At 35.6% G+C, this 23,734-nt stretch overlaps 1 protein-coding gene across 4 annotated transcripts in view; it reads right to left on the bottom strand.

Annotated features, from left to right (window-relative positions):
* Nucleotides 1–23,273, bottom strand: part of LOC121411980 (stromal interaction molecule 1-like) — a 63,965-nt gene extending 40,692 nt beyond the window's left edge. For 3 of the 4 annotated variants that reach the window (XM_041604894.1, XM_041604914.1, XM_041604908.1), the window contains exons 1-5: nucleotides 22,613–23,273; nucleotides 19,419–19,555; nucleotides 13,515–13,629; nucleotides 4,609–4,720; nucleotides 1,772–1,887 (exon numbers count right to left, since the gene is read on the bottom strand). In XM_041604894.1, the coding sequence (XP_041460828.1) occupies nucleotides 1,772–1,887; nucleotides 4,609–4,720; nucleotides 13,515–13,629; nucleotides 19,419–19,555; nucleotides 22,613–22,838 (706 nt within the window). In that variant the 5' untranslated portion in view covers nucleotides 22,839–23,273. Of the gene's footprint in view, nucleotides 1–976; nucleotides 1,093–1,771; nucleotides 1,888–4,608; nucleotides 4,721–13,514; nucleotides 13,630–19,418; nucleotides 19,556–22,612 lie in introns of all 4 variants that reach the window. The other variant, XM_041604901.1, reaches the window with a different exon arrangement.
* Nucleotides 23,274–23,734: the final 461 nt, after the last annotated feature.

The following is a 23,734-nucleotide window of genomic DNA, read 5'->3' as shown; positions in this document are numbered from 1 at the left end:
TTTCACACCAGCACAAAAAATGATAAAATATTCGTTACTTTGCCAGTGAGAAAGCAATGTCCTAGTGTACGATATCCATGTATCTTCAAAACTATAGAAAATTACCGGGATTAGTTATTTACCTTTCTAATCACAGGGATTAGATCTAAGAAAATTTCCAATGAGAATGCAAGTAAGAGCTCGTGATGTGACATAAAGAGAATGTATATCCTTTGCAACAGGAATGCAAAAGTACTGTTGCTGGCTCATAAGACTTTCTATTTTAGTTTGGTGTAAATGCATTACTATCAATTATCTTGAGGCAATTTTTTTATTCAAATGTAGATGTCTTTTCCTGATCAGATAGATATAAATGTGCCTAAGTTATTCCCAATGAAGGTGCATGCCTGTAGCAAAGTTCTCTTTATAAAAAACAAGTGGAGTGTTTCTGGCAGTCTCACCTGCATCACCCAATTCAATATAGCAGCAGTGCTGACTTTGAAAACCACTATAAAATAATCCTTCACAAAAAACACCATTCATATAATGATACAAAACTACATTCATTGACAATAAATTACATTTGACCTTGATCATGCGAACTCAGACTTGTCAGTGATACTTGATTACTCCTATATCAACATTTTTAACATTATTCTATAGAGTCTACACTGGCTTACCGGGTATCTGACACGGAATATGCCTTGGAAGTGCTTCATGAAGAATCTTGACAGCAATTCTCTGACAAATTTGCTCTCAGCTAATGACAGGATTTTCAGAAGTCCATGATGGATGGAGGTGAAATTGCTGGAAAGTTATTCATGAAACACTGCCAAGTTGTCCCTCATACAAAAACTGCCACAAGTAGATGATTGTCTAGGAGTGCATGCTTTCTCCATGAACTACATGTACTTTAAGACTGGATGAAGCAGCACAGGAAACATGCTTCCTGTTGGCTGGAATGGACAGCTTGGAGATTCTTCTCTATGGAACCTACCTTTTGGCGGGCCGAACAGGACAACATCCATGGCTTTGACGGATATCTTCTGGCGGTGGAGGGGATCGGTAATCCCCAAAATGGTGGACATGAATTGATGGGAGTTGGCAGCTAACCTGTGTTAGTGGGAGGAGTTAGTAGACAGAGGGGACGTGCACAGATACAGCAGAGGCGTGGGGGAGGTAACGATTGGGGTAATTAAAACAGAGAATTAAGAGTGGGAGTGTGATAAACATGCAGTGGGAAGGCAAGGGGCGGGGGCAAGAGAATGACGGACAAAACAGGACAGGGAAATGAAAGAGAGTGAGAAAGTATGATGGAGAGGCAGAGAGATGAGAGAGATGGACAGAATGAAAAAGTGGAAAAGGAAATGGCATTTTAGGAGAAGAGGTTAAAAAAATACAGTCAGAGACAGCGAATGGAAAATATTCCAGTGGAAAGTTGAAATGGTCGGAATAGTAGGAGAGGGTAAAAATTAGAGAAAACGTGAAAATGAAGAAAAAACGAGAGGCCATGCAAGAATTGCATACAGACATAGGTACATGCAATGAAGGAGAGATACAAAGAGGACCCATTCCCACCAAACAAGTGGAGGCAGATCAGTAAAAAGATGTGCAGTGAAAGCGAAAGAGAATTATATACTCAAGGAGTGTAGAAGTGTTATGGGAGAAAGCAACAAAATATATGAAAAAAAAGAAGAAAAACAAGGGGATTTGGGGAGAGAAACACAACAACAAAAAATACAGTTATTGCAACATGCAATAATTCATTCGTCTTATATGTACAGAAACTTACGTTTAGGAGGGCCAAAGAGGACAACATCCATGGCTTTTAAGGATATTTTCTGTCTGTGAATGGGATCTGTGACTCCAAGGATTGCTGTCATGAAGTGCCCATTGTTGGTTGCTAACCTGGAGATAGTTAAAGGTTGGGGTCAGGGGTGAAGGGTCAGAGGTGAAGGGTCAGGAGATGAAAGTCCGAAAGTGAAGTACACGTATATGGCGAGTTGGAATTTCAGGCAAGAGGGTGAAAACATTTCAAAGTATTTAAGTATAAAAGATTATGTCAAATGGTGGCACATACCAATGCAAGAATTCCCATAGCCCAACATGATTTAGAAAAAAGGTAAACATCATACATCATGTTTATTGTTCATATTCATGCATATCGAATAAGATAAGAAAACAAACACAAAATAAGAACAAATAGGAAATCAAAGCAATGATTTGAAAATGGTGCAGAATTATAAGAATGAATTATTTATCAGCAAAATGGTCAAAGATATAAAAACCAAATTAATAGTTCATATGTTCGGTAGAAATTCCAGGAAATGGAGAGACAAAGAAAGATAGAGAGAGAGAGAAAGCATTATAAGTACAATACAATGTACATGTAGGTAAATAGAAGACATGCAAAAGAGAGGGAGGGATATAGAGAGAAAAAAAAACAAGAGCATAAAAGTAGATGCTTACAGAATTTTTGGATAAAGTTAAGAAAGGCATCATGTCGCATTTAGAATATAATTTAGAAAAGCAATTAGATTGCAAATTATAATAAATGTCCATAACCAATAATAAAATAGTGATGCATTAATTAGGAATGTTAATGAATGTATTACAAAACAAATGCCATAAAGGTGCAATATTACAAACAGATTGTTTGTGATATTTAATGAGTTAAATTATGACTGGTATAAATTCAGGCACAGTTCTCATGGAAAATATCATAGAAAATAATTAGGTTCATATGACGCATGAGTTTGTAACATTTGTAACAAGGCAGTTTACATGTACGTTTTATAAATGGAATAGTGTTCGAAACTTCAACACAATGATAACATTCAATGATCCAACAATGAATATTGCAATATTTAAGTTGAGGTGAATAGATGTTATAATCATTTGAAATAGATTTACATGTACGATGCATAGTAATTCAGTAAATTATTGAAATTACAAGTGCACACAGCATGGACATACATGTAATGTAAGTAGGAGACAATGCAATATGTGTAGCACAGCCATTTTAAACATTCAAAAGTGTGTTTTGAAATGAAGGTTAGATAGCATTTTCATGTCATACGGATTTGCCATGGATGGGGAAAATAAGAGATACATATAGAGTTATAAAACAAAGAGGTTAATTTGATACAAGCAACACGTAATTGAGTCACTGTAGAGCCAGAGGAGGATAATTTCATGAACATACATGTAGTAAACTACTCTTCTGGTTGAGAGCAGAGAGGTGTGAAATCAGGAAAAAGGCAAAAAAAAAATCAATTTTATAATTTGGAAAAAGAATCTGAATAATATCAGTGAGTTTTCACTTTGTTTTCCAGCAAGCAAGGAAACTTGAGTATAAAAAAAGATTGGATGTTAACTTTTCTAATAGAGTCTCCTCTCAAAGAATTTACATGTATGCTAGTTTCTTCATTAAAGGACAAGTCCACCCCAACAAAAAGTTGATTTGAAAAAAAGGAGAAAAATCCAACAAGCAAAACACTGAAAATTTCATCAAAATCGGATGTAAAATTAGAAAGTTATGACATTTTGAAGTTTCACTTAATTTCACAAAACAGTAATAATTATGCACATCCTGGTAAGTATGCAAATTAGCAGACTGATGACATCACCCACTCACTTTTTCTTTTGTATTTTATTGTATGAAATATTCTAATTTTCTCCTCCTTGTCAAGTGAAACAAAGTTCTCCCTGAACATGTGGAATTACCATTATTTTAATAGTTTATGGTTAAATTAAGTTGATCCTTATTGTCAGATCTGTAAATATTGAAATATTGTATTATTCAAACACTGAAAACAAAAGAAATAGTGAGTGATGGAAATCATCAACTCTCTCATTTGCATATCGCTGGGTTGTGCATTTAACTGTTTTTTGAAAAATAAGCGAAATTTTAAAATGTCATAACTTCCTTATTTTACGTCCGATTTCGATGAAATTTGCAGCGGTTTGTTCGTTTGATTTTTTACATCGATTCAAATCAACAATTTTCTGGGGTGGACTTGACCTTAAACTTTTCCCTCTCAATGTGATCATTTTTTTCTCTTTGGTGAGTATTCAAAGGTCCTTCATACTGATACATACATGTATGAGCTGGAATGAAATCTACAACATTAATACTCACCTCAATAATCTTTCATAAATATTCTGAATCATCAGTTACATGTACATAATATTTTGAAAGTTCAAATTCAATAACTAAGCTACATAAGCCTACATTCATATCTGTTTTAATAGAAGACTGCTGTACATTATCCACTTTTAATACAAACAAAATTTGATAAACCCACGAAGTTCAATCAATGCATTGTGATCCATAAAATTGTACATTATAGGCCTATCATTTTTGCTCCCATTCCCACCCAGACAAATGGACCATATCTAAATAACAAATTTACTTCATAACAAATCATCCTCACCACTGAGCTCTGTGAGCCATACATGTATATAGAAATATTGAATTTTCATACTTTGAGACAAATTCCCCACTAATAATTTTTAGTTGTACATGAATGTACCACACGTAAGCTTTGATATTTATTACAGTATTTCATTGAATGTATACGTGTATGAACAAGCCCATGAACATAACCTATTTTTGTTCGTACTAACCTTGGTAAAGCTGATCCTTCTATTCCATTGTTTTGAAAACGTTCTGCATACTGTGGTAGATCTACTGATTCTTCTAACCACTTGGCAGTTTTGTCGACGGTCCAGTTATAAACTGCAAAGATATTTTTTTGAAAAATTAAAGATCAAGATTCACCTAGGCACTGATAAACTGAATTATGAATCTTATGAAATAAAAGCAAGAACTTTGCAAATTATCAAAAAAAGTTTTGTTGAAGATGTTGCTGTTACTTGACAAAAACACTCGGGAACTGTCAAGGAATATTAATGCAAGGCAAAGCAGACCAAAGATTGAAGATATGTCCACTTGTACCCCTTTCATAGTGAGAGCCGAAGTGGAGTTAGTCCGGAGTCCAGGAGGAGTTACTCCACTTTGGAGGGCAATATGAAAATTCTGAGATTAGTTTGATCCGGATTCAAAGCGGAGTACTCAACCCACTTCGAGAAGAGGGTTACAAACGGAGTTACTACGCACCGGAAATGCGGTATGCGCTTATCGCTGTGATCTCGCCACAAGTATGGCGCGAACTCGCTTGGAAACCATGGCAACGACTGCGGATACACTGCTGCGGTGCTTGCCAATATGAAAGGGGGTTTAAAGTCGGTCCGCAGTACAAGCGTATAACCTCAATCCGGAGTTATTCCGGAGTAAATCCACTTCGCCTTCAGTATGAAAACGGTATTGGAAAAAATAAGAAATCTGTTTCTGTTTCTGAGAACACAAACTAGTATGTAGGCCAACATGAATACCTATGAAATGATGTAGAGTATTGATCATTTGACTTGAAAAGAAACTTGTTATTTTTCAAAGTCTTGTGCATGTGTTTCATCAAACCTCTCCCCCCCCCAAAAAAAATAGAATACATAAATAAATAAATAAATGAATAAATGCTTTTCTGGCAACATACACGTGCAGTTTAAGGCCAAGTAAAAAAAGAAAGTAGTTGATCGTCCAGGTTTTTTGAGAGCGGTGATGAGGGAGGTCCTTACTATTTGCTATCTTACTATTTTTTTTAAAAACAAGGAGGCATTTTCTCGGCCCATTTTTGACAATTAGTGATGAGGGAGGTCCTTACTTTTTACTATTTTTTTTGCTATTTTTTATTCAAATGGTTGTCAGGCCATGTCAAGCTCGAAATATGTGATCGATGCATGCTCAATATTAATAATAAATGAGTAGAAATGTATATATATATATATATATATATATATATATATATACATATATATACAATTGATTGGAAATCTATGGAAAATGTATTATGCAATAAAAATCTATCGATGTATTTATACTGATGTATACCGGTACTGTATTGTAAAACAAAACGTTCATGTCAAGTAAATGATTTAAACATTCTATATTAATATATATATGTATATTGTAAAGGTAAAAAATGCATGGGGGTTGGGTCATTTTTATTACCATGGAGCCATGTTTAGTTTTCCAGAGCCAATCTCTTTTTTAGTTCTGGGCATGGTTTCGCATAGCAGTTTTCCAGCTACTTGTATATTCATTAACATGTTGTTTAATACTGTTCAATTTTTATTCATTTTTTAATTGATATCAAATGTTAAATGATGATTGAATTAATTGATAATTGTTCACATAATATTTATTATTTCATGTTTGTAACTGTGTTAGATATATTTACTAACTAATTTTTACAATTTTCCATCAAATTGAATAGCTCAAGGAAGAATAAAGATTATCAAATTTGAACAGAATTGGCACTTCTTGGAATCCCATTAATTATTTTCAATCTTGATAAAGAATAACCAAGTTGAAATTATTTTTTTTTAATATTCAATGCACTGCCTGCTGACGTTAGAAAACTCAATTGATTTCACAAATTCACATGTTGCGCCAGCACAGTCAATAACAATAACATCCCAGCACACAAGTCATGCATTACCCAACAGAGTCACAACAAGCACAGTCAATCACCGTTACACACATCGAAGTACAGGTGCTATCACTCACCAAAAAACCCGCCGAAATACAAATTTACATCATCAAAATTGATTTTTCTGCGCCATATTTCCAAAGCAGGCGACAGATTAGTTCAGATTCAGGAAGCGGGGTCCCCGAAAATGCACTAAAAATGAAGAAATCTGTGATCTTCCCCGAGTTTGCAAACTTTATTTTCTTGCTAATTTATGATGGTATCTTCAAATTTCCAATAGAAAACCAAATCAGATTTTTTTTCTTTCCTGCAGTTACGGCAATATCGGACTTTGCTTGTTTTTGAAGTTGCGAGAGAGATCCCAAACCACATGAGAGCAAATCGCTCGCCAATTTTGTGATTTTTTTCGCTATTCAGCAGCCATAAAAATAGTAAATATCAAGAAAATTGATGCTGCAATGAAAAAGGGAACATCAAAAAAGGAACATCCCGATTTTTTTTTTTTTTTTTAGCCAATTTTTGAAAATAGTAAATATCAAAAATTTCCATGCGGCGGCCAAAATAGATGCGCGCGAGGACGATCAACTACTTTCTTTTTTTACTTGGCCTAATACATGTAGACACCGTTCTCATTACTTTCTACAACTGGTTATACTGGAAACCGGTTTGGAAGATCGCTAGCGTTCCCATTTGATCAGCCAAAAGTGGTTTTCAAAACCACTTCACTTAAAGCGGTGTAACTGCAGCATAGGCATTCCACATACAGTGTGTTGAGTATTGCGCTCGAAATGTGCCAAGATAGCTTCCATCCTCACTTTTTTAAGCTACTTGTAACACCAGTTTAACGAGGCAAAGCAATCTTAAAAACAACATTGTGAGGTGGTTTTCTGAACCGGTTTGGAAGATCGCTTCCAAGACTGCTTCGACCATTCTCATTACATGTTAAACTAGTTTTAGGATGGGAGTGAGAACGGTGTCAAAAAAATGTTTTCCCTGATGTTTTGTTTGAAAAGCCACTTTCAAAAGGCCATTTCCGTGAAATAACAGAAAATCAGTCTTGTCCCTACATACATGTACATGTAATAGCGGGTATTATCGGCAATGAAAGAAAGGTTATCGATATCGCTAAGTGGCAAAAACCAAGCGATTACTGACAAGGCTAGCGATAAAGAGGTTATCAATAACAGCACTAGCGCAATCACTTCACTTGAGTAGAGGGGTCTGAATGCAAATCCTAAAATATCTTGTGTACTGAATACATGAACGTGCTAGTCTTTTTGTGAAGACCCAATTGCTGATCAATCAGGGTCTGTGCTTGCATTTACTGTGACATAAACATGAAGTGCAGGTTGGTATAATTTTCACGATAATGTCTATTTTGAAGGAAAAGATTGCAGTTTGTGCTTGAAAACTACATGTACCATACACTTACATGTACACTGTTACAGCAAAGAGCTAAAATAGAAGCTCTTTGATTGTTACCCATGCACCCCTTTATCTGTCACTGTATCAGCTACCAAAGGAAAATTGTCAAAACTTATTGCTTCAAGCTCCTACCTTTGGAACAAGTTCAAATCACATAGCCAGGCCATGTATAGTAATTTCACAGTACTGACTGTCTCATTCAGATTAAACTAGGATCTACATGTATATAACACCAACCAACAACACAGTTCCAGCTGTGATACCAGAGAAGTGTCATGACATATTCTGAACATCGGTTAACATTAAAAAGTCTCCTATGTGTACCACAGTAATTAAAAGGTCATGTTGGAAAAGGCACATTGTACAAGATACACTGTACAACAAATGACTAGAATGTACATGTAAACATAGAAATTGTATCTGGTGAAAAATATTATCTTTCGTCCCTTGAAAATTTACCGGTTTAATTTTCCATTAAATGCTTCATTTGCACTGCACAAATTTGTCAGAAAGTATGTTTGTATTATAACAGGAGAGGAAATACATACACATGAGGGTGACGGATGATTTTGTCCTCCTGAGTGAGTTCTGACAGCCCAAATCACCATAAAAATTCCCCCCAAAATGCATACTTTGGGGCGACCATTCTTTCTAGATTCGCCCAACATATATGTCACAAACAATATTCAAGATTATTTATAAAATCAGTATTCTAACTATGGCAGAACAATGATTTACTTTTATACTGCATGAATACTTAGCGTAGTAGTAGGTTTCACGGTACACCGTGTACCGTGAAACCTACTACATGTACATGTACACTATTCTTCTTCGCCATGGAAACCTTCAGAAGTTGCACTACTTGTTAACCCCAAAATAGCCCTTAAAATGAAAGAAAAAGCCCCCCAAATTTGGCAGTCGCTCTACTGTGTAAAAAAAAGATAGAGTTATCCTAAAAATAACAATGAAAATCATTTTCCTAGTTACCTTGTTTGTAATATATATTTGCAATGACAATCATTTTTCATGAACTTTAGAATTGAGACTTTATTCATAAATTTTTGTACATGTATTTATTTTAAAAGTAAGGCTTTATTCCTGCTTATATTTATAACCAACATAAAAACAAAAGAAAATTACAGTATCAAAAGAGTTTTGAAATTAGGTGGTTAAATATTTATCAAAGTTATTCAAAATTTTTGATTTAATACATGTACGGACAATAAATAGGAAAGTAGGCCTAAATGTGTATGTAACCTAAGTGACTTGTCACAAGCTAATTTGCAATATGTACACAGTAAACTCAGTTTCTAAACTGCAATAACTTCCTTATTCTTTGTCTGATTTCTTTCAAGATTTTAGCATTCTAGGTTTTTTTTACACATAAATCATACTAAACTTCAAAGTTGGATTCCCTTTAAGATATAATTTTTAAAATAGTTGTGTATGTACTATAGACTGCTCCAGTAAGTATAAACTCTTGTTTTCCAAATAAAAGTTTTGCTGTACTTATCCATAGTCATCACTTTAACCCCAATATATTTTTTTCTAGAACATCGAGGCAAATCTCATCAACTAAAGCTGGCAAAAGGTTAAAACCAAATACACATGCGTTTCCAGTACAACTGGGTACGGTCTCGGCTTAAAGCAAACTACATGTATAAGGGGCAAAGCACACGTGGGAATATTAGATTGGATGAGTGTGAGGTGCTTGAGATACACTATTGATTTGTTACATGAGAAGAAAATACAAGTACAGTAGTTCTACGTTTACAATGCACACCTAGTACATGTGTACCAGTCATACCACTAGAGTTTTGAGTGAAAGGTGAATATTGCATATCAAGCAAGGTGGTGGAACCACTTTGCTCAAATGAATGGAACAAAACAAGTGGGCAATTCCATGGAAAATGTTCACTTTAGAGAAAAAATGAAGTTTCAGATTTCACTCAAGCAGTTAAATTTTCTTAAAAAGTAATCTATAAAGTCTCAATTTCCAATAGAAAAATCACGATATTGATAAAATTTTGTAGTTTTTTCCATCATCAAAAAAATAGAATAGTATATTGCAAAATGTAAAAAATGTGGCTATTTTTGAACAATTCATCTTTTCTGTCTCTACTAAAAGCAAACAAGGTCCCAGATGTCTCTTTTAACTTTTGAATAGTTGATTAATGTTTAAATCAACAGAAAATAATTGTTAAATTTTATGCCATTCATCAATTTTACAGAAATTTGTCTTCAGATTTGTGTGATTTCTTTACCATTATCAGTGTCATGTCCGTTACGTTTTTCACTTAAAGTTTTCACAGCTTACAGGAAATTTGTCTAAAGGTACTGCAGATTCAGATTCTATGTTAGAATTAAACCCCCTACCATGTGTAGCAATCATTTTCCCTTACCATTTCTCATTTTCATAAAAATGGCGTAACGGACATGACAATTCGCGTAACGGACATGACGCCTTATATATGGCAAATGGCAGCATTTACAAAAACAAAATATTAGGCTCAGTGTCACAGGCTGAGGTTAGTCTCAATTGTTTGAGGATAGCTGAATGTAATATTTCCTAGAATCTGCATGTCATTCAAGCTATTTTTAGAAGTTGGTGAATGATGAAAGTTCAGCTCTTGTTCTGGTAGATTTTTCTGAGAATTAACGGTATGTTACATAATGTTAGGATAAGCACAGCTAGATCTGGCAACATACTCAGATCACAATCTGCATCATTCGTGTTTGAACAAACATTTGATTATCTTAGGTTCTTGCACTGACAGTTTGGAGCATGATAAAACTCCAACTTGTTAATTAATGATCACTGAATACTTCAAAGTATCTGACTTACACCAACCTCTACATGTACTTCTTCAGTGATGGCATGGGATCACATTTAAAAGCAAGTTTGTATTCGGATATCTGTGATACATGATGTAGCTCTATGAATCCATGAATCTACAGTGGCACTTCTTTGCAGAATCACAAAGCAAAGGGGCCGTGGAAAGAATGTGGCGCGATCAATAAATTATGTCATAGTATTTTGGTCAGCCATAATAACGATTTGAATGATGTATCTTCAATTGTACACAAGCAGCACGGACAATACAACAAAATTACATGTAGATACAGCCACGTTTGTCAGCAAGCAAGATTATAAGATTTAGAACATCCAAGGTTTGTTGAAAGGATGATTATACTCAGGATGATAGTTATTTTGAATGAAAAAAAAATCTCAGAAGCTATTTACAAGCATTCCGATTACCTTTCAACTCATACATAATCGATAATGATAGACCGCTTTCCAGGTACTGCTATTAAATTTTAATACCATTTTTTGTAATCTTAAAACTGACAATAATACTAGTACATGTTCTTTATCATACAATACATTCCATAATTTGTTCTTCTTGGATTTATACAGGTCTGGTAAATTTTGTTTTCTTCTCACAAAAAATGAGATTTGGTCTCAGTGTGTCGTAGTGGTACGATAAACGTTGTATTCAATATAAAATTATCACTTAGGCTATAGCTATTAATTTAATGATACCTGCTAATAATATCTACATATTTTTCTTTAGAGTGTTAGTAAAGGTACTTTGCTGTTACATAATTACATATATTATTGATATTTCTTCCATTTTCAAACTAGAAGTGCTGATGAAGTACACTTCGTAAGGGTGTCATGTCCGTTACGCTAGTATATTATCAAATATTAGGGCATGAATAAAAAATAATCTTTTCTATCAACTTTTTTTCCTTTAATTAGGTGTGGCGGATGGTAGTAACTGGAAAATACTCATTAACTGTTGTTAACCGGTGTAAAATAAATTTTTCTAAATATTTTTTTGTTTTATGAATATTGTACAAAAAGACCCCCTCTCAAATTGCAAAATAATAGGAGATATTACAGATTACCAGTTATGATATGTGTCTCTAACCTCTAGCCTTAACATGTAAACAATTAGACTTGTACCATATCTTGTAATAAAATAATTATATTCGCTTACAAAAAGTGGACAAAACTGTCATGTCCGTTACGCTTCGTGTGTCATGTCCGTTACGCTACATTTTGAGCTAGGAATACAGAATGCACTGCAAAACTGTTGTTAAACACCATTTTATGGATAGAGCATGGTCTTAAGGTTAAATTAACACCAATGTCAGGTGCATGCAATCTAAGAATTCACAGGAATTTTGATAAGCAATAGGAGGTAAAAATGCTTCGTCCATTTCGTGTCATGTCCGTTACGCTCACAAAGAGTGCAATTTCTCCGCAACTATTCAATGAAACGATTTGAAATTTTATGTGTATGTAACTGATACTTACATGTGTCTGATAAGCTTAGTAACAATTATCAAAAGACTGCTAATTCTACTGTATAAACATTTGAATTACAAAAATTTGTCTGAACGTCATGTCCGTTACGCTGGAATTGACCAAGTATAACATGTGTCATGTACACAATATGAAATAAACATCTGTGAAAAATAGAACCTATTCTCAAAGAACCAAAATATTATTGGCAGCCTACATAAGCACTGATAAAAATAGTTTCCCCATACTGCAAGAAAAAACTCTTCACTGTATACTGAAGTATTGAAGTTTGGATTAATGGGTGTCATGGGTGGGGGGGTCAATAAAATAAAATTTTATACTAATAGGGTTGACTTTCCAAAATGTAATATTTTTACAGTGAGGCAAGATTGATTTCTGAGGCATATCTGTCCAATGATCAATGTTTACACCAAGGTAATACTTTAACAATTCAAGAAAATTATTCATATTCCATTTTGAGGCAAGGATTATCTTTAAAAAAAAACTCCCATGATGCAACATGCACAAAACTATGAAAAGGGTTGACTGAAGGAGGATTAAATTATAGCTATTTCTATTTAGATTTTTTTTAGATTAAAGAGGGTTTCTCACTGTTGGTTTTCATTTTAGGAAAAATATTGGGATTTTTTTACATTCATTTTGACCATAAAAAACATGTACAGTGTACTAATAATGTTCAATAAATCACAGTAAGATTTATTCAGCAAAAAAATAATAAAGTGAATGTTCTTTGTAAAACATTAATGAAACACTTAATAAGCAGATGTTTTTCCCCATTGAAGTCCAGGGGGGGGGAGCTGCTACATAGGTAAACCACCTTGATCACAAGAATTACTGTTAAATTAGGAAAAAAAATCAGGCTTAGAAATGCCTGTTAATTATTCCTGTATTCCTGCATACCCTTTGGATAAGTTCCTGAAGTTGTGATGAGAATGCACAGTACGGTCTGATAAGCAGGCAAGGTGCGAGATTCAAAATCGTTAGCTCGGCAGCCAACCACGGCGCCGGCGCCCAACTACACGCTGGGCTAAAAATTCCCATAATTTGCTTTCACACTACAAAAATAACTCCAACCTTGGAAAATATCCCCACAAAAGTTCTCATAATTTTGTACCAACTATTTTAGCGGGTATTTTCTTTGCTTTCACACTGCCAAAATACCTGGAACTGGCAAACTTTGAGGCAGTCTGAAACCACCCAATGTAAATTGGTTTGGAGGGAATTACCTTCTGAATACTTCCAGCTTTTCCACAATTCTTCTGCACTGATCTCTTTATCATTCCGATGAAGTTGTGAGTGTCTCTCAAAGTCATCAACATACTTCAGCTCATCTCTCAAAAACTAAAGGAGTAAAAAGAAAGAAAAAATATATATATACATGTATAGCAAATTAGGGAACTAATTTTGTATACAATTCAAAGATAGTCAAAGGGTAGGGGTCCTATGGAGGGAGGGGAATCACAATGCCACAGATGGATAAAACTATTATCACACTGTAAAAACACTGTTTAAAATTATGTTGTTTAAGCCTGTCACTCAACTATTTTTAAGGTTTAGTTGTTTAAAGTTTAAACAAGGTGTTTTTAAAAAGTTAATGATTTCATAAAAAGAATTAAACAATTGCTTAAAAGTTTAAACAACTTCTTAATATAGTGAAAGGCTTAAACAACATGCTCACAATTTCAAACAGCATTTTTTTAACATTTAGAATCCTCTCAAGAGTCAAGACCCAATCGTTAGAGGTTGATAATGCTTTAAAAAGTGCAGGTTACACATGTACAAATGTAAGGGGTCTTTCCATTGTTGATCAAAGTTTTATAGTACTTTTTGCATTGGCTGATAATTTCATACAGATTTAATATTTCAACTCACTGACAATATGCATACATGAACATGAACATGTAAGTGCACTCAAGATCTCAGTGTATACCAGTAAATCAAGTTCACAAATGGATCAAATTTCAAGCTGTTCACCCGTCACACATAAACAACTTTCATTTCAAGTTAACATGCTGTGAAATTGTCATCAGATTTCATGTCAGTTTATTTGCTAGGTTCTGTGTACAGATCTTTTCTAGAACCTCCCGAATTCAGGTTTCATAAACTGATATACTCTTCCTGCCTACAGTGTACATGTGTGCATGCACCAAATCTAAATTTGCATTACCGTATTACATATATGTATGTGCAAATTTGTGGCCTGTAGAGTATCTCTTGCTGCAGTCACATTTTCTCCATTACGCCCATCATCGAGTCTGAAACAGAGCACTGTTTTATTCATTTTCATTGAAACCACCCATATGTACATGTAGCTGGTACAAAAAAAATGTAACAGCTGTTTTCGACTCACTGTACAGCCGCCATAGGGGAAATGTGACTGCGCCCTAACCAAAGTACTGTGTATATTTAAATTTTTTTCCCCCTAGACAATATATACATGTAGCAGAGAGTGTTCTCCTTTGGAAAAGTTAATGAACAAAAACACTTCTATAAAACCAACTTGCTTCTAGATAGTCCACATGTACAATGTACTGTACATGTACTTTGCTTCAAGTGGTACATGTAGCAATGTGGGACTGAAAAAAATATGAAAAGTAGCCAAGGGTTGCTGCCGAAGTCTGAGGAGCCCAGTTCGGGGTTACAAGCTCTTGCATAGCAAAGAAATCAAAAGTGATATTTCAAGGTGAGTCTGTGACAGTTTTATAATTTGACCTTAAAAAGCAGTAAAAGCAGCATGAGAATGTTCTTGGGCAAAGGATTTCAAATAAAAAAATTATAACAACTGAATAAAAATAAATAATATTTTTAATGAAAAAAATATATATAAAAACCTGGGATTCCGATTTTAATCGGGAGAATATCATGCCTGACTATCACATGGATTTTTCCAATAGTGACTTGCTTCCTTGCAAATGGAACGAAAAACACTATTAACAGAGCTACCAAGTCTCACGCATTGTGCATGAGACTCACGCATTCAGGGTCCGTCTCACGATCTCACGCATGACACCCATTTTTCTCACGCATTGGGACCCGACAGAAAAAAAGAGAGAACTAGCACATCAATGATGTGGAGCTCATCCGGCATCTCGCAACACAATTTAACACAATTTTAATTTCAGCCCAGTTGACACTGTAGTGAATTATATTGGTGACATAAAATGAGGATATAGAATTGAAATTAATGAAGAAATGACATAGAAGCATTTTTTGTGATCTATGAATAAATTTCATATGAATTAAGTATTAATTATTATCTAGTCAAAGTTTCTTAACTCTGTGTAGAACCTTGGTACCTAATGTAGCTCTCAGATGGATCAAAAATAACCAAACTCAATCAACAAATAAGTAAGCAATTTTTGTGAGTTTTGAAAATATATGAATAAATAGCAGATTCAATGAGTTTCAAAATTCTATGTTTAAATTTTGTATCACCACCTCAAGCTATCATATAAAGCAAACAAAACTGAAATTGATCAACAAATGAAGAAGAAAAAACATTTTTTGTGATTTATGAATAAATTTTTCATAAATTAGAATAAATAATTTTCCAGACAAAATTTCAAAATTTTGAGTACAAGTTTGGTGAACCTCATGCAGCTCTACCAGATGGAAGAAAAAAAATCAAAATCTGTCAACAAATAAAGAAGGAGAGGAATTTTCTGTGATTTATTTAAATACATTTTGCATAAATTAGCATAAATAATTTTCTACTGAAAATTTTCAAAATTCTGTGTAGAAGTTTGGTGAACCTCATGAAGTTCTACCAGATGGAAGCAAAAAAATCAAAATCGGTCAACAAATAAAGAAGTAGCATTTTTTGTGAATTTTGAAAAATGCGCATAAATTAGCATATTTTAATGAATTTCAAAATTCTGTGTAGAAGTTTTGAATGCTCCACCTAGTGCTATCATATAAAGCAAACAGAATTGAAATCGGACTTGAAATGGCGAAGTAGTAGCATTTTGAAATTGTGGACGGATGACAGACGATGGACGACGGATGTGTGGATAAGGTGCACTCTCTATAGTGGCCACTAAAAGCAAGCTTCCCCGAAACTTTTGACAACTTTTGACAACAGTGGTTGAATAGCTAGTCTTTGCACTAGCAACTACCGTAAGTAACGGTGTATTAACCGCACCCGTGTATTAACCGCACCCCCAACTCTGGACTAAAAAAAAAAAAACCATTCTTCTCACATTTGCATGCACATTTGAGGTACAAAGAAACAAAATCTAAGTTTTTACGATTCGTGCCGTCTCTCTCGTGCGTGGTTTACATGGTATCTTATGAAAAGCAAACAGGAAGGAGAAAAAAAAGCTTGCGTGAAACGGGACTTTGAATAGCGCCAGCTACGTCGCACTATAACCACATTACAACGCAATCTCTAAGCTCACTCAACTCTCGCTCAGCGGTACAATATTACCGAGCCTTGGCGTCTCTTTTAAATTAGCCAGGGAACTTCACTACTTTGAATCGAGAATAAAGTCAAAATTAGTGTCATGAAGGTGGGTGCGTTTGTTATGGACAATATTTAATTAAGATCGTAATAATCGCTTCCCATTACCCGCGGCTCATACCCCTCTAAACGACATTGCCTGGGCGGCTACGCCCGGCCACTCGATGTGTTGTGAACTGGCAGACATCGTACATGTACGGGAGGGGTTACGGCAGGCTGGCTCAGACCCGTCACCGTGTATAAACCGCACCCCCGACTTTTGCTTCTATCCCGCCGAGAAAAAGGTGCGGTTAATACACCGTTACTTACGGTACATGTACATCTACATTAGCCTATCTGATATGCATCAGGCTAGTGGGCAAACTACTGACTGGCGAGGGCGCAGCCCAAGCGCCTATCATCACTGGTTATTTACCTTGTTCCGTTCGTAGAAATTCTACGAACCCCCAACTACATGTAAGCTTCAATATAAATATTCATAACTGTCCATGAACACGGACCAATAAGCGACGAAGCTTGAACGTGACGTACATGTAGACTGCGATGATATTTGATTGGTTAAAAAATACAGTTGATTGCCATATATAAGGGTGCTCTTTCACATGATTGGGCCATATATAAGGGTGCATACAAGGGTGCTCATGAATGATGCATAATAAAAAGTATGTCACGCATATATGATAACCATATATGCATATTGATGACTTTACCAGTGATGATAGGCGCTCAGGCTTCGCCCCCGCCCGTCAGTCTGCTTCGCGCGACCAGTAACTTGCCTAATATAGCCCGGCGCATATCAGATAGGCTACATCTACATGAATCTTACTTTTAAAATGACAATTATATAATCAACATATAAGTATTTGGTTGAATGAAATACATGTAGATACATGAATGCAATACATATATGTACATGTAATATATAAAAAAGTTGAAGTTTTATTAAAAACACTGTATACTACATTGCACAGTACTACAATACATGGTAAATTCAAGATGGCCGCCAACCTGTCTATAGTGGCCACCTGTCTATAGTGACCACATTTTCCGTTTCCCTTTGGTGGCCACTATACACAGGTTTGACTGTATCTGAGAAGAAAACCACCTGCATGTACCAAGCAGGGTTGAAAATACACGGGAGCGACGAGCAATTCCGCCCTCGTGTGCTTTGGAATCGCTCTCGCAAGTGCCTAAAATTGCCAAGTACCGAGCGACTCTCAACATGAAAATCGCTCCCGTCCGCGCCCAGCGCCCAATCAGTCTCCCAATACGACTGCATTACTATTAGCAGTCAAACAGCCAGGCCAGCGCAGCCGCAGTTTTTACTTTTATGCACCATCGCATTCTGACGTGTATTACTAAGTAGATTTTTAGAATCGCGGGCGTGGCGTTTCAGAAAAACGCGAATCGAGTTTCAAACTCTCGATATCCCTTGTACTATTTTTCAAAACGCTGTGCAGCCGCGGCAGCAGGTCTCGTAACTTTGATAGCGAAAAAAATCCTTTTCTATTGGATTGATTTCATAAGATACCATCCTAAATTTGCAAGAAAATAACATCGTCAGCTCTGAAGAAAATCACTTTTTTTTATTTCAGAGTAATTTTCGGAGACTCCACTTCTCTAATCTGAACTAAGCCACTTGGTGTTCTGGAAATTTGGCGCAGATCCCGCAATTTTCAGACCAAAATTAGGATTTTCTGTGGGGATTTTTGGTAACGTTCAGTGCATGAGTGTATACATGTATTGGCGCTAAAGCAGTTTCATACACGCCCGTGTTGCGGTGAAGATTGACTGTGAGCTGTGTGTTGCGGTGATGATTGACTGAGAGCTGTGCAATGTTCAGTGGCTGCATGAGCTGCGCTAGCGTAGGCATACATGTAGAGTAGCTTTGCTTGAGAAATAGTTGACATGGTGAAGTTAGCTGTTAGGCTGTGATGCATTCAATATTTCATTAAATAATTTTCAAGTGAGTTTTAGTCAAAAAGTATTAATGAAAAGAATTCCAATTCCTCTGAATACAAATTCTGTTCAAATTTGATAAACTTCATTCTTTTCAATTTGATGGACAAAATTGTACATCAAAAAGAAAGTTTAGAACATCCATTTAATTTAATATACAAGAAGTAATGAGATACAAACAATAGATCTAAATGTAAATGAACAACAATAAAGAAAATAATAAACAATTAATGACAATGAAGAAAAAGTAAATAGCAATTAAATAAACAATATTTAACATTAAATATGTTTGTAAACAAGCAGGAAAAAACTACGATGCCAAAACATGCGCTGAATCATTTTTTAAATGGCTCTCGAAAACTGAAAATGGCTCTCGTAAAATGAAAAGTGGCTCTCCTTTATTTTTCAAAATGGCTCCCTAAAAATAAAAAGTAATTTCAACACTGGTACCAAGTGAATATATAAACCATCCAAATAAATTCAGGTGATTGTGTTTCATAAAATCTTTTCCTTTCAAATGTTACAAACAACTCTACAAAACAACTGGTGATCCCTTCTCTAGCATCATCTGGGATAAACTGCAATAAAGAGTCACCCGTAATGCATTTTACAGTTATGCATAACATACTAATACATACAGCTTTTTAGAAACAACAGTCAAAATTGGTAGGTTTTCCCCACTACATTTGCTTTGCATTACTTGTTAACTCACCTCATCGCTTTCTGATGGTTCTACATCACCATCATGGTCATCATCCATCTGCCTATGAAGCATCATGATAGCCTCCTTACCCAGTCTGTCCTTCTCTCTATGTTCCTCAATACATGCAACATCTTTGGTGCTACATTCTAGATCAAAGAAGACAAGAAAAAACAACCGGGAATACATCACCATGATGCCTTGTAAAGTCTACACAAGTATGGGACCAGGCACCAGTTTAGGGCAAGGGGGGGGGTCAGTCTTTTATTTTAAGGGTCACTGTTCACAACCTACATGTAATGCCTTAGACCTGCAACATTGGATACATGTACATGAAAGGTTTAACATTGCAGTGAATAGAGAATTTCTGAGGCTCTTTTTTCTCTAATTTTCAGAGACAATCACCCCGAGCCCCCTTGTAATTTAGTATTCCCAGGTGGGGATGGGGAGGGCTGTCACTGTCAAACTTACTGCATGTAAATCTTAAAATGTCGAAATCTTCATCTTTGGATAACATTTTAACTTTTATATGTAGGTATAACATGGTCATAGTTCATTGATCCAAAATGACCTTTGAACTGGATTATGTGACCTGTGTCACTTCTACCCTTCTACATGTACATGTATATGTATTTGTCTGGATACTTTTATAACGGTTATGGCATTTCATTTTTTTTAGAATGTCGAGTCTTGTGGACAACATCATAATCGGAAATAGAACAATAAATAGGTCTATTTTTATCAGGGATATGCTCCGCTAAGACTTTGTCTGACTCTGTGGTATCCCCTCCGTCAATAGACCAATGATTGATAATCGAATATCATCTAATATGACAGTCTTACTGAAGCGTAGAGACCGTTAGATATTTTTCCAACTGCACTTCTCTGAGAAAATTTCAAATATTTAAATCTTGGATATATAGCGCCCTCTCTCGGCGATGCTTGTTTTAAATTAAAAAATTGGGCATTCAAGAATTAGATATCCAAAAGTTACAGACAAAGAACATATCTTGAAAGTTTCAGCCCATTCCATGATTTGGAATAGGATTTAATTGAAAGAAAAAAAACACACAGATATTTTAATTTGATCGGGTGACCCGATAAACTTAAATTTCCATGTAAAATCGCAAAATTTATCCTGTAAAACACATTTTCATTTCATATCCTCCACATCATAACTGTTATAGGGCATATCCATTCATATTAGCTAGCAATGAATTGGAATAGTGATAGGTGCATTTTGGTGGATTTACCAAAACTATACACAAGCTTTAAGGTAATGTCTCTATTAACTCATTGAGTGCTTCGTGCACGCTACGTATCCTACTATAACATGCCACACTCGTGCTTCCACGCCTACTATTGATTGCTTTGTGCTTGCATTGTTTCCTACCCTCGCCTGCTTCGTGCATGACTGCGCACATTCGGAATTACAATCACTGTTACGCCGTTTTGCATTGTATTGCGCATCGCATGCACGCCGTAATTAGCACTATTGTGTGCAGAGCAAACTCTGCTTTCTGACAGATCAACTTACTCACGCGGTTTACATTCAACTTTTTCGAGTATATTTTTTACAAGATATGGCTCTGCTTCTGACATGTCTGAGAGGGAAGAGACCTAGGTTATTTGATCCATACAAAACACTCCGCAAAATGGAACTACTTGATACAACTCATATTTTAGCGGCAAAGATAATAACCAATCCATATAATGAGGAAACCATTATAAGGGGTATGAAATTTCCTATAACTTTACTACACAATATTTTGTGGATAAACTAATAGTTAGAGAGTTACAAGCAATTGTAATCATGACTATTGAAAGGAGTGAATACAACTCACGATCCCAAAATCAATGTGGCACAGGGGATTAGCATCGGATTAGCACTGTGGCGTTTGGTTAGTACTGTGCGTGGCATGTTAACATCAGCAAATTTTGTTACCTTTTGCGTCCGCTCCGAGAAAATCTGATCTTCTCGACAAGCATCAACTTATCAAGAAATCGCCAGTTTGCAAGCAGAGGTCTCTAAATAAGTAAGTAAAGTGTGACACCAACCGAATTTATGGCATTTTAACCTCCATCTGATATAATTATCTTACCTTTGTCTGCTTGATTTCTTTCCTAAAGGCTAAACTTAAGCTTTTGCAAAACAACCGTGTGCAAATAAGGTCTCACTTTTTCAGCTGAGCGCGCACTAGTCGATCGCCATGGAATTTTGAGATTGCGATACAAGCAAAACCCTTGACCTACATGGCCTTTATAATTCCGTCAAGCACATTTGACTTTGGGATCTTTTTTTTTTTAATTATATTTGACTTTGGGATCTTGCCTTCCATCTGGTATTTATGATTTTGATTAATTTTGTGTGAACTGTGATAAATTTTTGATTGAAAATCAATTTCATGATAATTTCTAAAATGTGCGAAAATTATGGTCACCCCATCATACAATAAAAAAAATATATCATCAGAGTCCTCTAGGTAGGTCTACCACCACTGCACTGGTACTGTGTGGCAGAGCCTTTGACTTTGTTCCATTAAAAAACTGCCTTACATTACAATCAGTTCCTCAGATTTTAAATTTAGTAGAATAATCAGCAGATCTACTAGGACTTGGCACTATTCAGTAATTGCCAGATTGAAAAACAGTAGAGGCGCACGGCCAATATTGGAGACTGTCTCCAATGTGGGAGATTATCTCCAATATCAGAGACTTTTGTGAAGAATTTGGGTATCCAATTTCAGAGACAGTCTCCAGTTTTGGAGACCAATTTCCTTTGTTTACATTTGCTGCAAAAGGATTACCTTGGCGGCAAATAAAAATGTGATAAGCAGATTCCTCATGAAAAATTACCCCTTTTCACCGTCTACTTTAAAAATTCACCGTCTACTTTTGTTTTGATAAGGATTTTTGTTGTCAATCACACACAAAACAAATGGGCTTCTGACCTCAGTGAGACAAAATTTTGGGTGGAAAAAATCATGCTTTTGTTGGTGTTGTTTCTTTTGTCCTTTTGCAAAGCAAGTCTCCAATGTGGGAGATTGTCTCCCCTATTGTATTGGAGAGAGTCTCCCATATATTGGCCGTGCGCCTCTACTGAAAAAAAGTGACTTATTTCACAATAAAATAAAGCTTAGAATTTTTGGATCATATTTTATGAACATCATGTTAAATCATTTAAATCTAATCCTCTGACTAAGTACCTGGGTATTCAAACGATCTATCCACCAATGGGGAATTGCCTCCACCCCCTTTCTTCGAAGTTACTGACGCCCGACTCGCCGGGGTGGAATCAACCGGAAACTGCCCCATCACGCATAAACAGACACAGGTGGTCCATACGAACATGATGAACACAGGAATTGCATAGATATCTCTGTAAGCCCGATTCGACAGCCTCGGCTTACGGTAGACACACGATGATGCCATGTTAAATCCTCTCTTCGTGATCTTTTATTATCCAGTATTAGTTTAAAATGACAAAGGCACATAACTGTATTGAAAATGACATGTTGTCTTCAACTTCAAAAGTTCAAGAAAATTCTTGACAACTCGTTTTTCAGCGGAGAACCACGGCACGGATCGAAGCTCGAAGCTTGATGACCGAGTCTGAGCTGGGCGCTGTCGTCTGAGGCTGAGCGCCTGAGCTGCAGATATAGTCGGCCTTTGCTTGGATCAAATCTACGCCTCCTATCTTGTAATGCAATTAGTTCTTGTACAAATAAATTGGATCTCCAACCAACATCATAATAGTAGTACATGTAGTTTCCCGGAAATTAACAGACTCGCTTCCTATTTATGTTTCACTTGAGAAATGCGTTGTGGCTGTGTTATCAGATGATCTGTGACAAATGACGAACTTCATGATATGATATGACGACAGCAAGCTGCTGGCATAACAGTCTAAATGCTTTGCCGATTTACTGCACAGCAATGGAGGTCACTGATCTGAGTACTATAATATTCAAATCAGTGACAGAGGATATACATGTCTGATTAATGGAGTTTTTTTTCTTCAAGATTTACCAATTACCTTTTATTTTATTCATTACATAAAAATAACGCAACTGACCATAGCTTGCTGTTTCTATACAAGTCTATATGAAAATTTTTATTTCTGAATAGTAGAACATTTATCATAGAAATAAAGTATGTACACAGACATTTATGTGAGTTCTGTTGCCAGAAATACTGGAAAAATAAAGCAGAAAGATAAAACATGGTTGCCAAAAGTATTTTTTAACAAGTCAGTTGCATGTTTAGTAAGAGTTATGATGCATTGAGTTATTCTACACGTTTTGCTAAGTAATTTTTCATCTATTAAA

Source organism: Lytechinus variegatus, chromosome 1 (assembly GCF_018143015.1).
Source record: "Lytechinus variegatus isolate NC3 chromosome 1, Lvar_3.0, whole genome shotgun sequence".
Classification (NCBI taxonomy): Eukaryota; Metazoa; Echinodermata; class Echinoidea; order Temnopleuroida; family Toxopneustidae; genus Lytechinus; species Lytechinus variegatus.
This window is presented reverse-complemented; position numbering and strand designations above follow the sequence as displayed.